Genomic DNA, 16,686 nt, shown 5'->3' with positions numbered 1-16,686 from the left:
AATAGAATTAATTCTTTCAAATTATAACTATTAATGAATCACTATTAAACTAAGATATTTATGTTCAGTTGCATTGCAATTAAAAGACTAAAAAATTAGTATATTTATTTGGAACATAATAAAATAAAAAACTTTTTCACGCCAACACTTATCATTTTATCACTGTTTTAAATATGTATTATAGTTATTTCCCTATACTCTATACGCCCAATACAAGAAAATTCAGGGTGAATGTACGATGATATTGCTTACGCTGTGTGGGTGAAGCAGTTGTGCCATAACATTTAATTTGCCCAATATATTTTTTAAGGTTTTTAAGGTAATTGTAGTATATTTGTGGTAGTTATTGTTCTTCTGTGGTAACTATGGTGCTTCTACAGTAACTGTAATGGTAACTTTTATGGTAATTATGTTACTTCATCTGTATTTATTTGTCACTCGTTCATTTGTCTTTACTCCACGTTCGTGTGTACCATTATTATTTTCAGCTAGGCGAACGAAAAAATATACATGTATGTCGTATATTTATTTCTTTTCAATGACACACTGTATGAATAATATTTATGTATAAAAGGATATTGGAAGCCTATTTTAAGAAAAAGTTATTACTTCAGCAAATTCCAAAAATTTTTTAGAATGGCATTTGCATAGAAGATATGTTTTGGTGTTTGTGGTATAGGTTAATCGTTATATCGTTAATATAAACAAAATTATGATGACGATGCACTAAATGACCATAAATATGTCCAAATATAAATCAAAATCGTAAATAAAGTACAAGATTATGTAAAATCAGCCACCATCACTAGCAAACTTAATACTTAATTATTTTTTATTTACATTCTTACTAATGAAACGGAGTATAAGCGTTGCATGCTGACGTACTTAAATTGTAACAAATGCTTTTTTAATCAGTTCTGCATCAACTAATCATGTTTCCTACTGAACTGTGCTGAGCTTTACAATTACTAGATATATAATCCTAGATTACTCTAGGTTTGTATTAGTGATGATTCATAAGATTATTATTTCCCTAGACCAAACAGTGAACTGCTGGAGAATTTTCCACCCTTTAAAATTGGCTCAAGTCGATTACTTAAAACTTACTGAACATTTTGAGTACTTGTGCATCGCTATTAAAAATATAGTGGTTAAACCTCTTATTAGCATGGTCATGATCCCAAATGTGCTGGATTTGTGACCTTTCACTGAAATCTCCCTTTCTTCCTTCTTCTGTTGTGTAAAGTTTCAGTTTTTCAACAGATTCGAAACTGGAGTGCTGACGCATCCTTTCAACCTGCACTCTGCGTACACAGACCACGACAGTGAAGTCACAACGCACCACAAGAAATGGGTTACTGTTGATTACGTTTTCTACAGGTGAATAAGCAAGTTATTATTATGATTTTACTTGTACCCTTGTTAAAACACATTTTTAATAATAGCTTTAAATGGATACAGTAAAACCCCTCTTTACACTATTCAAGGGGTTGTATGAAAATGTTGTAAATTGCGGGAAAGTGTAAAATAAGGGAAATGTGTAAAATTCCTTTTTTTGCCCGAAGAACTGTTATATTATAAGACCTAAACACAGTGTACTCTGGTATACACATAATTATTCATTATGAGTGTCTGACACATAGCTAAAAAGGGTTATTATATTAACACTTAAGTCCCATACTACATATATTCTGTAGAGGGTAAAAATTGGCACAGTCTATGTACATACTTCCTTACTTTAACTAGCAATTCATACTAACATTAGACATTCATAGGCTAAGAATATTAATAAAAATAATACAGATAGTAATAAAAGTTTACTAATGCAAAAGTTTAATTTTTAAATGTAAAAAAAAAAGCAACAACTCATACAGTCTACCTACACACACACAAGGTAAAGTCACAACTACATACTGTATTAAATTCCAGTTTACAATTACTACAATATAGTAAGTGGTGAATAAAAATGAGGTATTTCATCATTATAAACAGGTAAAAGCTGTATAAAAATTTGTGTTAAAAATCGGCAAATAATATTATTTTTTAAAATTATTTTTCCAATGAATTTCCTTTACAAATACAGTAAGTCCTCGGTTTACGTCGGGGTTACGTTCCTGAAAACCGCGACGTAAATAGAAACGACGCAAAATGAGCCATGTTTCATGCCACCGGCCGACCACGGCCCAAGGTCGGCCGGAAGCGCTGGCATACAGACGTGACAACGAGCAATTTTATCAGCAAATTACAACCGACAGCGTGGGAAACAAGTCAAACTAGTACTTCTCAGCTTTATAGAATGGTTATTTAACCAGCTGCTTTATTACCTTTATTGATTGAAATATAAAAACAGATATATAGTCGTTTGGAAGACATCTTATGAAGAAAAAATCATAAATTGCAGTGAGCTGATACTGTAGGCCTACTACAAACGCATTTAATCACAATAAAGTTAACAACGGCACGTTTAAAACTCCGGCCAACTCAATGATATCATGGCGACTGAAGTGTAGAGCTGTAGCAAACCGTATGTATTCGTTACTGAGTAACGGGTGCGGCATCTAGTAACGAGTAACGAAACGTTACACACGAATGCATTTCGTTACTCACATTTTTCATATGTTTTACGCATGCGCGCGCTTATTCGTTACAAAGAACGATGTTTGTTTATTAAGAAAAGTATAATTTGGAAATTCGTCGTCCAAGTTTTTTACGGTTTATTAAAGTTATTGTGTGTGTAGACAAAGTTTGAGTTTGGAACAGAAACAACGTAAGAAAGTATTTTTTACAAATTATAAATATGTATGTTTTTGTTTTTTATTATCGCGTATATTCACGTTTTTTGTTCTTATCTTAAAAGAGATATTATAATAAAGCTGCTCTAATGAGATTTTATTGTTTCTTGGTTAACAAAAGCTGTTAATTATCAAATACTTTTAATTGTTTATATTCGATTTATTATTATTTACGCGACGTCATACTGTACGCGTACGAAATACGACTCGATTCGTTGCTGTTACATAACATAGCATGTTATGCGGTATCAGAAGTAACGAGTAACGATACGAAAGTAACGAGTACTAATTGTTATAGTAACGAATACATACGGGTACACTTTTTTTAGTTACTTTTACACCTCTACTGAAGTGCCAAGGAGTTGGACGAAAAGGGGTAGGAGAAAATGCTATGTCGTTGCAGGAAGTAGATAACACTTCTACGTGCGAGATACGTGGGTGGCCGAGCGGGCGGGCTGGTAGTATTGCATCACCGCGCGGAGAGCAGCGGAGAGCAGGAAGCGTCCCTCATGATGTATGATAAGATAAGGCGGTGAACGTGTAGCTTACGCTACATAGCATAAATTAACTACCGAAGGAAACAAAGAATTATAAACGAATGATATACGGTGTTTTGGTTAAAATAAAGATTTACGGTCATTGTAAACGACGTTATTGTGAATCGGCGACAACTTAAATTGAAACATGAGTACTCAAACATTAGCGACGTTAATCCGAAACGACGTAAATCGGTACGACGTAAATAGAGGACTTACTGTATGCATAGATACACTTTATTAACTTTAGAATAGCATATTAAAACCAATTAACTTAGCATATAATATATAATGCATTTATATTCAAGCCACTTAATGCATATACCTTGCAATCAATTTTAAAAATATATACATATATATGTATATTTATATTGATAATTTATTTAAAATGTACAACAATGTTGTATGCTTGAAATGGTTGGCCTGAAGTATAAGACTGCAGTTACAGGAATCAAGTCTTTTCGCAGCCACTCCACACTATATACAATACTTGTGCAATACTTGCACATCATAATTTTACTTCCTTCATCAAAAATAAAAAAGCCATCACTTTTAAATTCCTTTACACGTTTTTGGCATGTTGAACTAACCAACAACTAATTACTTCCAAGAAAATTTTTTTTTAATTTCAGGACCTAATGTGTTGCATTCATTGTGAATACTGAATACTGAACATTTCCAAAACGGCACCATTTTGGAACAGTGGCCTTTTAAAAACATTGTGCTGTATTGGATGGATAACTTACAGTTCAAATAGAAACCACAAGCACAACCTGAAATCTTCCGAAGTTAAACGTTATCTTAGGTTAGGTTGGCATTATTTAAAATACTTAATGACCGTAAAATAAAAATATTTTAATCCTTTAATTATGGTGCTTTTTTACTTGCGATCGGAAAACTTCGGAACTGTTCGGGTGAGCAGTTTTCTACATCTGGATAGACACATCTATGCATAGAAAGAGTCTGTGACTCTTTGGTCAAATTTGCAGTATCAACAAAGAAGATGGCGCGTGACTTCGTTAATAAAATATATTATCACAATCATTTCGACGGATGGATCTATTTAATTTTTTTTCCGACAGCTTTATATATACGACAAGTTATCTGAGGTTAGAAAAAATATATTATAAATTGGTAACGTTGCTACGGGGAAAAAAAAAATACCGTTTGGATTCCAATCCACATCCCTTACCACATGAATTTATGAGAATACAAGTTTAATACTCTACTCACGTCAGATTTTTAAGGATTGTTGAAATTTCTTGCCGTGTTTACAGTTATAAAACATATTGCATATTATTTTCGTAGTAAGGTGGTACAAGTTGGCACTGTCTGTGTTGTGTTGAACAAAGGAGTTAATAAAAATATTTTTTGCGTTTTTCGCGCGTTTTATCGTGAATTGTCAAAAAAAAGCGAATTTCGTGGGAAAATCAGATTTAATGAATATTTCGCGTTTTTCGTTGTTTTTTCGCGATCGCGAAAATTGCATGGCCCTAAATATAGGTTATGAAAGAGGTTTAAAATTAATTTCAGTAAAAGCAAATATGTATAGATTACAAAAAAGCATTTACAATTATATCAACACAATGTGAAAAAATCTGAAATTTTTGTTTGCTTTAATTGTTGGCTGCTCAGTTCTTCTATTTTTTTGTCTATATGGTTTAGCTGGTCAAACAAACTGTCAGGACAGTTTAACACAGAAAAAAAGTTTCTCAAAACAGAAACTGCTTCGAGAGCTTCATGCTTGTAAGGCATAGGGATTTCTTCATCTTCATCTTCACCACCATCATCTTCTTCATGTTGCTGTTCCCTCATGTGCGAACTGACAATTTCATCAATCGATTGCACTTCTGTTGTTTGCACATGACTGTCAATATTGACAAAGTCGCTGAACAAACTGCCTGTCTGAATTTTCTTCCAGTCTTCTTCCTCTATGCTGCTGCCTGGTTCACTGTCCTCATTTGTAGACACTGTTCCTGAGCTTGGGAAACCTGCCTTCCTGAAACAATTTGAAATTGTTGTTGATGCAACTTGTTTCCATGCATAGGCAATTTCATGCACTGCTTCCAGAACATTGATTTTTTTTCTTGTGGATTTTTGCCAGCATCCAAGAGATTCAATATTTTTTGGACAATCCTTTTCCTGTATTTTAACTTGAAGGCATGAATATGCCCAAGTCCAAAGGTTGAAGCTCACTGGTGCAGTTCGCAGGGAAAAAAACAAGCTGTACATTCCTTAAGTTTTGAGGGTGAGCTGGGCACTGGTCAAGAAACAGCAAAATTTTTCTTCCATTAACACCCATTGCTGCATCCAGAGCACGCATTTGCTGTTCGAAGATTTTTGACGTCATCCAGGCCTTTTGATTTGCCAAATATTTTGTTGGCAAAGTTTTTATGTTTTTAAAACACCTTGGCTTTTGTGCCTTCCCTATCACCAATGGCTGAAGTTTCTCACTGCCATCTGAATTGCACATTAGCAAAACAGTGAGCCTTTGTTTACTAAGTTTTCCACCATGACACTGCTCCCCTTTCAAACACAGTGTTTTGTCTGGGAGTAGAGAATAAAACAGGCCTGTTTCATCCGCATTAAAAATGTCTTTCGGTGCATACCCTTGTATGTAATTGGGTAACTGCTCTTGTTTCCACACTTCTACAGTTGTAGAGTCTACACTTCTACTTTCACCACATACTGCTTTATATACGAGGTTATGTCTTTGTTTGAAACGGTCAATCCAACCATTGGATGCACGAAACTCATCTAATATTCCTAGCTGTGTTGCTATAAATAGTGCCTTTTCTCTTAACAAAACACTGTTTATTGGTACATTTGAGGCCCTTGCACCAAAAAACCATTCCTTCAAAAGTACTTCAAGTTCCTCGTTCGATGCACGAACGTATTTTCGCTTCTTCGAAAAACTACCACACTGCGATGCACTTTCTTCTATCATGTCGCGATTTTTCACAATTGTGTTCAGTGTTGAAATCGGGATGCCTAACCTCTCAGCGAGTGAAACACGAGTACCGACATGTTCGTCCACGCACTTTAAAAACTTAAGTTTTTCGTCAATCGATAATGTTTTACGTTTTTTACCTGTTGCCATCTTGTTAAAAACACAGTAATTACAGGGGTAAAAAAGTTATTCCTTTCACGATACTGCCGACCACGTTGTCAATAACAGACTTGACAAAGATACATGCCGGAAATCCTGAATGTATAAGTTATTGATTAACAGTAGGGATTTCTATAAACTATAGCGCTAGCGTCACGTGCTAACGTTCTCGTGAAGTCCATGATTATACCAGTGTTGGCAGCCTGTTAATACCGTTTTTAATAGAAGAGAACTTCGAAACATCGACGAGATATAGGGCTAGTGTTCCCAATAGCAGTTAGGAATTTGGATTTCATACAAAAGTTATATCTTCAAAGGTAAGACGTCCATGACAAACACGGGAATAACGAATTTATGTATGTCATTGCAAAAACAAACAGCGTAAATAGCGGGAAGTAGGTTATGGGCTTGTTGTAATAAGCGGGAATTAATTGCATTGCATCAAATGAGGTTAAAACGGGCCCAAAAAAAATGGTGCAAATAACGGGAAAGCGTTAAAAGCGGTAATGTAAAATCGGGGTTCTACTGTATTAGTTAAGGTCATCCCCATCCACAAGAAATGAAGCAAATTGTCCTTAACTATAGACCTACACTAGAACCCCAATTTTACATCCCCAGGACTTAGCGAAGCAGCGATTTTACGAATACATTCTCAGGAACTGTTGAGGGAAAAAAAAGGAAATTTTGTCTCGAAAATATAAATGAGAAAAAAATTTAGGAAAAAATTACAATGAAAGCTTATAAAAATGTTCCTTCTTAATGTTTAATGTATATTTTGTGTAGGTTTTAATACCTACTCTCAAAAAAATTTTTCTATGAGAAGTACAAAAAAAATTGGACATTCCCTTAAAAATGCAGCAGCGGTAGCTTCTACGGCCTAAGTGGACACACGCGAAACTCATCCAGCGGCGGCATCATGACGTATGGCTTACTTCTCCCTACCCTCTTAACATTCCACCATTCCCTCCCCTCCTACAATCTTCCGCATGCGAGAAACTGTCAACATACTCTTCCCCTCTTCCCCCTTCCTTCAAACCTTCAAGAAAGCCAGAGCACCACAGTGTGTTATTTTTAAGGCCCAAGCAACAGCCATTTACCAATTTTAAATAGCTGTATTAGTTAATATGGCATTGGACAAAAAAATGGACTAGGTAAACTTTGTTTATTAGTCACAGCAGTATTTCTGCTGTAAAATCACAAACTTCCAAATTTCTTGAATGGAAAAATTTAGCAGGGCCATGAAGAAACTATTTATTTTACTGCCATTGGATTTTTCCCTCTGTATTCTAACATTTCCAGCACATGACACGTAGCAACTGCAACTGTGTGCAGTGTGAGAGAAGAAAGAAAAGTAATTGAATAGCCGCTTCCTCCCCCTTTGGCTAATCACTGGCAATTTTCTTAACATATGATGGAACATAGCATAATTCCTGCCCCCTGCTACTGTTAACAATTAACTGAGAATATTTTATATTGCTGTTTTCTTAGAATTTCCATAGTTAAATCATACTCAGGTTTCTTCGATTATGCATAGGTATTTAAGGTATTTTGTTTGTTTCCTTGGAAATGTGCTGTAGTAAAGGTGTTTCAGTCCACTCAAAACCAAATACCTCCGTTCATTTCAAGAAAATGAAACAGCAGTATCACAATACACTCATTGAGAACATTCAGACTAAGTTTATTAAAGCTATAAAGTTATATATAAAAAAAAAATGAAGTGTAAACACAATACTCCCAATATTATTTAAAATTTTATTGTTGAAAACAATTTCTTCTATTTAAAAAAAAATGATTATCCTTAGACATTTTCAAACATCACATTATGTATTTAAAAAAAGGCATACAATTGAGAATCCTAGAACTACTATTTTTAACATCTTACTTAGATTTGTTTAAATTCAGCAGTTAAAATAAATTAAGAATAAGTACATTACGTTATCTAGTATGTTTAACTAGCTAGATTATTCGTATCAAATTTTAAGAATGTCTGTGTTTTGTACACATTTAGTAGAGAAAAAGCAATATTTCTGATGTTTCAGTATTTGAAAAAGTCTATTTTCGAGCCTTTTGTTTGTCTTTTGTCACAAAAAGCGGTAGGGGTGTGCGAAGCTTCAAGTATTCGAAGTCGAATCGAAGATATTTTTTTCCTTCGACTTTGGCTTTGACAAAAATAAACTTCGAGTGGAAAAGTCGAAGATTTTTGCCAGAAACGTTTGGCCCACTATTTGGATTAATATGTACATACTGCCAAAATATATTTGCGGTGGGTAATTTCCCGTTTATGTATACAGCAAATTCTTTCTAGTACGTCCCTCTTGTTAACTTGCAATCCAGTATAACTAGGGCCCCCTGAAAGTGGTAAATAAAATTTTCAGATTTTGTCATTAAAAATTACCAAAAGCGGTGTTAAAATTCACTTTTAAAACACAAAAGCGGTGCTAAAATTCACTTAAAAACACAAAAGCGGTGCTAAAAACTAAAAAAAAAAAAAAAAAGTGTGTGTTACCGTAAATATATCTGAAATTATTTAAGTTAAATAATTTTACTTGAACCTACTCATTACTGAATACCCTAAACAAATAGGTTACATATATTTATATGACAATACTTTTGATTTAGACACTGATTATTAGTTTGTTCCCATAAACTAATCTGGAAAACTATTAATTCCTTTAACAAAATCGAGGACGCATCACAACTCCGAAATGCCAAATTGATCACAACGACGACAGCTAGAAAACTGCTGTGTACCACAACGCCGAAAATGTCATTACAGGGCTGCCACAAAGGTTGGGTTAGGTTAGGATAGACTAGGTTAGTTTAGTTTAGTTTAGGTTAGGTAAGGTAAGGTAAGGTGAGGTTTGATTGTGGTATTTCGGCGTTAAGGTACATTAGAAATGCACACAAATTCATTCAGTTGTTATTTCGGCGTTGTGGTCAATTTTGACATTCGGCGTTATGGTATTTCGGCTTTGTGGTCAATTTTGACATTCGGCGTTATAGTATTTCCGCGTTGTGGTAACGACCCAACAAAATCTATAAAAACTGTTGGCCAACTAATCATCATCGTCACACCATTCGAAAATTAATGTTTGTTTACATTTTTCCGCTTTTTGGCGCGATTTAAAATGCTTGTGCCTGGTTCGCCCGATAATCTGCTTGATACTATGACGCTGTTCCAACTATATGCCTGCGCCCCCGGCTGACGTGGTATGGCCACTCACGTAAGGCTGTTCCAAACACCGTTCGCCCAATCATCTGCTTGCTTTTGTATTTATCCGGTGTCGCTGTTCTAAGCTGACATCAGTGCCCCAAGCGGTGTGTGTACACTTTAAAACTTCGCTTGTTTGTCTTATCTATCCAAACATTATGCCGGAAAGGAAAATAAACGCCGTAGTTTTGCGTATTTTTACAGTATATTTTTGGGTTTAACATTATAACGTGAGCGTGTGTAAGCTTTTGTTTGCTTTAGTTCATTTATGATTAATGTTTGGCGGCCATGTTGCGGTGTTTGTTTACCATTGACGAGACAAGTATTTAACCAGTATTTAAATTTCGCGTAAAAACACTGCGATTTCGCGTTTTAATACAAAATTTCGTGTAAAAACGCTGTGTTATGGCGATTTCGCGTAAAAACTGTATTTAACAGTTATTTCGCGTTTATCGTCGTTTAATCGCGATCGCGAAAAGAACAGGCCCCTAAGTATAACGTATAACGCCGCCGGTCCCTTGAAACGCCATGCAAATTAATAGGCATAATAAATATATAACGTACGTTTTTCAAAGCCCTGGACGGTAATTTCTCGTTTTGCCGATATTAATACACAAAATATTAAACATTTTCTCATTTCATTCACAATTCTATAGCTTTGTTTAACGACAGGTCTTGTGGAAATTGTTTACAGACTTTTCTTTATTTCGTTGAGTAAAATGGCAGTTGCAGTGCTGGTAACCGTGCGGATAGAAAATTCATTCGTATAAAAAAAGTCCGTTTTTTGTGTGATCGGTGTAACATAACATTTATGCGGAATAATCAAGAGTTATAAATAAAAAACGCTTAACTTTTTCAATTAAAAAAACGATTTGATTATAATATTTATCCTACAAAATGCGTATTTTCGCATTTGAATTTGTAGCAATGGATATTGGCCGATGGCGGCCATATCTGGCTAGGTACATAAAACGTGGATTATACGATGGCCAACGACTACTAATGCGTTTTTGTTACTATTTGTTTTCTGTTACGATGACCTAACCTATAATTTGTTTGTAAACATAATTTCAGATTGAAATCTTTCGCAATCGTACACCAATGTAATACGTATACAGCATTTATTTAACAGATCTAGTGGCACGTTTCCGACGCTAGTGAACATTTTGTGACGTTTCGTGAAGCTTGTTTAATGGCGACGCGACATGACGACGTGGATAACCTGTTTATATTTTTATATTTAGTGTATTACGGCAGCATATGTAGGTAGGCCTACCCGTAGAAGTTATGAGTACCCAAAAGCGTGTGGGTATCAGCATTGCAAAAAACTAGAGATTCTTACAGCTGTTGACAACTGCAAGAAAAAGTGTGATGTTGCAAAACGCTTTAATATTGCACCTACAACTCTGTCCACAATAGTAAAAGACAGAGCAAATATTGAAGAAAATGCTGCAAAACTGCACCAGAAGAGGAAAAGATATAGCAAATGTATCGATAGTGACCTTGACAAAAATCTTTTTGATTGGATTGTGCAAGCACGCTCTAATAACATACCCATCTCGGGCACAGCAACAGCACTGCAAGAAAGCACGAATGGAGGCACTAAGGCTTGGAATTGACAATTTTCAAGCCTCAAATGGCTGGCTCACACGTTTCAAAGCCAGGTGGAATTTAACTTTATTAATGAAAACCAGATGAATGAATTTTACAAATTTTAAATAAATAAAAAGTACTTATTTTTCCTGTGGATTAAGACATTTAACAGTACTTATGTAGTATACATATATTTTTTGAAGATGTTTGGTACAATGGAATTTTCTTTAGTCTATATAATCATGATGAAACATATGTAACAATTTTTTAATATTAAAAATTATGTTATTTCAAATCCTTCGACTTCGATTTTCCTTCGACATTCATTTGCACAATATAAGCTTCGCTTCGACTTCGCTTCACATTAAAAAGAGACCTTCACACATGCCTAAAAAGCGGTGTTGTTTCTTAAGCGGCAATATATTCAATGCCATGTTGAGTAAAAGAATTTTGAGGTTTGTTTGTAGAAAGTAGTTACAGACTGTTTTCACTCATTTAACCAAAATCAAATATATAAACTTAAATTATGTATTTAGGAACCCAAGAACACGTGAATTTTTCAAGACTTTTTCACTTTTATCGGAGCTGTTTCATTATGTATAAGGGTCATTCAAATGTAAACCAGAATATTTTTCTACATGTTTCCTTCAACAGAAAAGCATTTTCTTCATCAGATAAGAATCTTTTTTATCCCTTCATTAAAAAATTTCTTTTTGCTCCAATAGCAAATTTTGCACATACCGTTTATACCACAGCACCATCTTCATATCGTTCCCCTCCCAATGCCTTCTTCAGTGGACCAAACATACAGTAGTCACATGGCGTGAATATTGCCTTCATTGACGCTGGTCGTCGGATGCTGTTTGTGGCTTTGAATTTCCATTTTATCGCGACCATTTCGAAACTTCTGGGTCCAATTGAACATTTGAGTTTTACTCAGATTAGCACCACCGAACTGTGCTTGAAGTCTCTTCACAATTTTACACCTTCATTGGCGAAAGGACAAACAACACATTGAGCAACTGACACTGGCCATTTTTTGTTCACTCATATGAAATGACGGCTGTGAATGAGAGGGCCGTGGGCATGCCTATCCCCTCTCCATTCTCCCGCCACCCAGTCCCCTTCCTGCTGCGCTGCTCACGTCACTACTTGAATCAAGTGATCAAAATTACGGTGTATATTTGGATGACCCTTGTAGTTTAAAATTTTGGCCTGCAAATGGAATAATTTATTAGCTCCAGCAGCTAATTCTACAGGCAGGCACAGAAAGTATGTATAATTCATGTTTTGATTTGAAACAAAAATAGAAGCCTTTGCACACCATGTAGTTTTATATTTGTTTGTTCATTTGTTCTAGTGTTCCCAAAGATGAGCTGGAAAGTGGTCTCACATTGTTGGCCACCTACAAGCTTCCCACATTTGATGAAGCCACTCGTTCGGGACCCATCCCAAACTTCAAATCGCCTTCGGACCATTACCCACTTCTTGTTATGTTTGGTCTGAACAGTGATGTACAAAAAATGCAGCACTGATACTTTTTTTGAAATTTCGCTGTACTTGCTTAAATGAGTACCTGAGTTGGCTAACACAACAATTATTTTTAAAAAGGGAAGAAAAATATTTTGATTTTCTGTAAATAATGTTATAAGTTAAAAAGATAGGTCTAGAGTTGGTCAGGAAAACTTTTATGAATGTCAAGTCACCCTACACATTGCTAAAACCTAATTTATTATGTGGTGAAAACTGCATTGTACAAGGAAATGAATGTAGTATACTTGATTGAAGTTTTTAAATTTACATTAAAAATAAACTTTTGGTCAAGAAGTTTGTGTGTTGAGATGTGTATAGAGATGGCCATTTTAATTGTTACATTATTTTCCTACATAAAAATAGTTTTGCTTTGTTGTGAGTGATCTAAAAATGTATTGTATTGTTAAATGTAAATAAATGACACGTTTAGTTTTACAAAAGTGTCTTGGATGTCATTTTATAGAAAAAGGTCACTACCACAACCTTGCATTAAACCTTTCATGCATAGATTTATACAAGCAGTAGTAAAAAATCAAGCTACCCAAATATCAGTTTTAAAATTATTATATATAAGTGTTTTTGTTATAATTTTATGCTGTCCACTTTCGAGGACATTATACATTACTGCCACAAACAACAAATATTAAAATGTCTCACATGAAGACAGTATTACAAAAACTTGTTCTACAAAAATACACCAGTATCTTTGATCCTTATAAAGTTATATGTTGTTATCTGAGTTTTCAAAATGTCACAAACTCAGATATACACTTGATGTAGGCTTTTGGACATATGCCATTGCTTAGCACTGCTATGCAATGACGTATGTCCAAAAGCCTACATCAAGTCATGCACTCCCATTGTTGTGATATGTGATGTTGGCATCTATGAGAGTTGGTATCTATGAAAGGAAGTGGTAGAGCGGCAAGTGGATCGTGATGTAATGGTGGAGAGTGAATGTAACATAATGAGTAGAGCGATTTTGAATAAATATGTGATAGTCGTACAGTGTAATGAGTTGATGTCCATTTAAACAAGGTGAAAACACAACATGGCGCAGTCGGTAGTAAATCGCATAGTGTTCGCAACGTGACCTTAGTGGTGTTGTTTCGTTGTTGTGCCACGTGGAGATAGAGGTTATACAGGTTTCGGCGCGATGGAATCGTTTAAGCCACCGCCGGCGCTGCTTCTAGATGGAAATCTGTGTGAACACTTTCGGCGGTTCAAACAGAGCTTTGATATTTTTATGCTGGCGACTGGATATGAGTCCAAACCATCGGCAGTCAAGGCGGCGATGTGGTTAAACCTCATAGGAGACGAGGCTGTTGAGTTGTTCAACACATTCGATCTTCCAGCGGAAGACCGTAGGGATTTTGAAAAGCTGTTGCGAGCATTTGAACATTATTGTAACCCTGTAAAAAATATCGTAGTTGAGCGGTACAAGTTTAATTGCCGATCTCAGGAAGAGGGAGAGCCGTTTGACTCGTTTGTGAGAGATTTAAAAAAGCTGGTTCAAAGTTGTGACTTCAAGGACCAGACAGACAGTGTTGTGCGGGACAGAATAGTTTTGGGCATTCGGGACAAAGGGCTGCAGGAACGTTTGTTGCGTGAACCGGATCTCAGCTTGTCACGGGCAATGGAACAGTGTAGGGTGGCTGAGCTAGGCAAGCAACGTGCCGACGCTATACAAACCAAAGCTGTCAATCCTGTTAATCGGCGTGAGGATTCGTCGGATGATGAAATTCACCCGAGAGGAGGCACAGTTGAAACTGTGTGGCGAAATAGAAGAAAGCAGAAATCAACTGAACAGCAGCAGGTACCATACAAAGGGGGGGCTGAACAGAAGCATGTGCAACAAGGAAGTCCTAAGTGCCGAAGGTGCGGGAGGGTACATAGGAAGAATGAGTGCCCTGCCTTTGGAAAAAAATGTTACAAGTGCATGAAGTTCAATCATTTTGCAACCGTGTGCACCAACCAAGTTGAAGAGGTTAGGTTAACGGGAGGTGAGATGGAAGAGTTCTTTGTCAGCACATTAGAAGTGGCAGAAGCAACGACCGGGGTGGAGGATGCCAAGCCAGGCCGAAAGGAGTGGATCCAAGAAATGTGGGTTGAAGGTAAGACTGTATATTTCAAGCTTGATACGGGCTCAGAGGTAAATATCATATCACAGAGTATTGTGAAGCAGCTGGCTCGCCCAACCCAGTTGAAATGGTCACACATAACACTCGAAGGGTTCGGCGGCAAAAAAGTGAAACCAGTGGGTGTCATTAAGCTAATGTGTGGAGTAAATACAGCAGATGGTGCTCAGGAGTGCCTGGAGTTTGTTGTTGTTGAAGATGGTAGCTGCAGAATGCCCATTCTTGGACTGCCAGGATGCGTGTGTTTGAAGTTAGTTTCTCGCAGTTTTGTCCACACCTTACACAGTAGCGTTTTATCGGAAGATAAGTTCCTCTCAGAATTTGCAGATGTATTTCAGGGAGTCGGGTGTATTCCGAACAAGTGCACATTGGTAGTAGATAAATCTGTTCAGCCAGTTGCTAAACCACCTCGAAGAGTGCCCTTTGCCTTAAGAGATAGATTAAAAATCAAGTTGGACGAGCTTGTTAAGCTAGGAATTATTGCCAAGGTTGATCAGCCAACTGGATGGGTTAGCAACCTAACTGTTGTTGAAAAGGGCGACAAAAGTCTCAGACTCTGTCTAGATCCAGTAGACCTGAATAAGGCAATTTGCAGGGAGTATCACATGATACCAACATTAGAGGAGTTGAGCTGCCAGCTGAACAATAAGTCCATTTTCACAGTGTTGGACCTGAAAGATGGGTTTTACCAGGTGGAACTAGATGAGGAATCAAGTATGTACTGCACTTTCAGCACACCATTTGGATGTTATAAATTTCTCAGGCTCCCATTTGGGTTATCGAGTGCACCTGAAATTTTTCAACGAATAAACATGCAAAACTTTGGTGATATTCCAGGGGTACTAGTATACTTTGATGACCTCTTGATTGCCGCTGCAAATGAAGTTGAGCACGATCAAATATTGTTACAGGTAGCACAGAGAGCGAGAGCGCTAAATGTGAAGTTCAATGTACGCAAGATTCAGTTCAAAAAGAAGGAGGCAAGGTATTTTGGGCATGTGTTCTCCTCAAATGGTATGCAGCCAGATCCCGACCAGGTGCGAGCTATTCTAGCACTACAAACACCCACCAACAAAGTTGAGCTGCAAAGAGTGTTGGGTTTCATCAGCTACTTAAGGAAGTTTTTACCTAACTTAGCTAGCATCATAGCTCCACTGAGGGAACTCCTGAAGAACGATACTGAGTGGCAGTGGTTACCAGTGCACACTGATGTGTTGCAGCAAGTCAAGGAGTTGGTCAGCAAGGCACCAGTACTCGGCTTGTATGACCCCAACAAAAAACTGTCCATTCAGTGTGATGCCTCAAAAGATGGACTGGGATGTTGTTTAATGTGTGATGATCAGCCGATCAGCTATGCTTCCCGAAGTTTGTCCTCAGCAGAAAAGAATTATGCACAAGTCGAGAAGGAAATGCTCAGTATTGTGTTTGCAGCGAGAAAGTTTCATCACTACATATATGGAAGGCATGTCATAGTACACACAGACCACAAACCATTAGTTCCAGTGTTTAAGAAAAGTATAGCAGATGTGTATTCTGTTAGACTTCAACGGATGAAAATCAGGCTGCTACGGTACACGCTGTCGGTAGAGTATCTTCCAGGCAAACTCATGCATGTAGCAGACTTACTGTCAAGGGCGTATTTGCCAGAAGTGGAACATGCAGATGAAGATTTGTCTGCAGAAATGGTTCACCTTGTGAGTGTGAGTGATACAAGTCAGGTGTCGACTACTAGAAAGGATGAGTTCAGGCGGGAAACTGCTAAGGATACAGCACT

The 16,686-nt window shown here is 36.6% G+C and overlaps 1 protein-coding gene across 3 annotated transcripts in view; it reads left to right on the top strand.

Annotated features, from left to right (window-relative positions):
* The window catches only part of LOC134528210 (protein angel homolog 2), a 31,994-nt gene extending 18,780 nt beyond the window's left edge, over positions 1-13,214 (top strand). For all 3 annotated transcript variants that reach the window (XM_063361624.1, XM_063361626.1, XM_063361625.1), the window contains exons 10-11: positions 1,264-1,380; positions 12,602-13,214. In XM_063361624.1, coding sequence (XP_063217694.1) covers positions 1,264-1,380; positions 12,602-12,776 — 292 coding nt within the window. In that variant the 3' untranslated portion in view covers positions 12,777-13,214. The remainder of the gene's footprint in view (positions 1-1,263; positions 1,381-12,601) is intronic.
* The last annotated feature ends 3,472 nt before the right edge of the window (positions 13,215-16,686 follow it).

The sequence above is a fragment of the Bacillus rossius genome, chromosome 1 (assembly GCF_032445375.1).
Source record: "Bacillus rossius redtenbacheri isolate Brsri chromosome 1, Brsri_v3, whole genome shotgun sequence".
Classification (NCBI taxonomy): Eukaryota; Metazoa; Arthropoda; class Insecta; order Phasmatodea; family Bacillidae; genus Bacillus; species Bacillus rossius.
The sequence above is the reverse complement of the archived record's forward strand: the minus strand, read 5'-3'. Positions and strand labels throughout refer to the sequence as shown.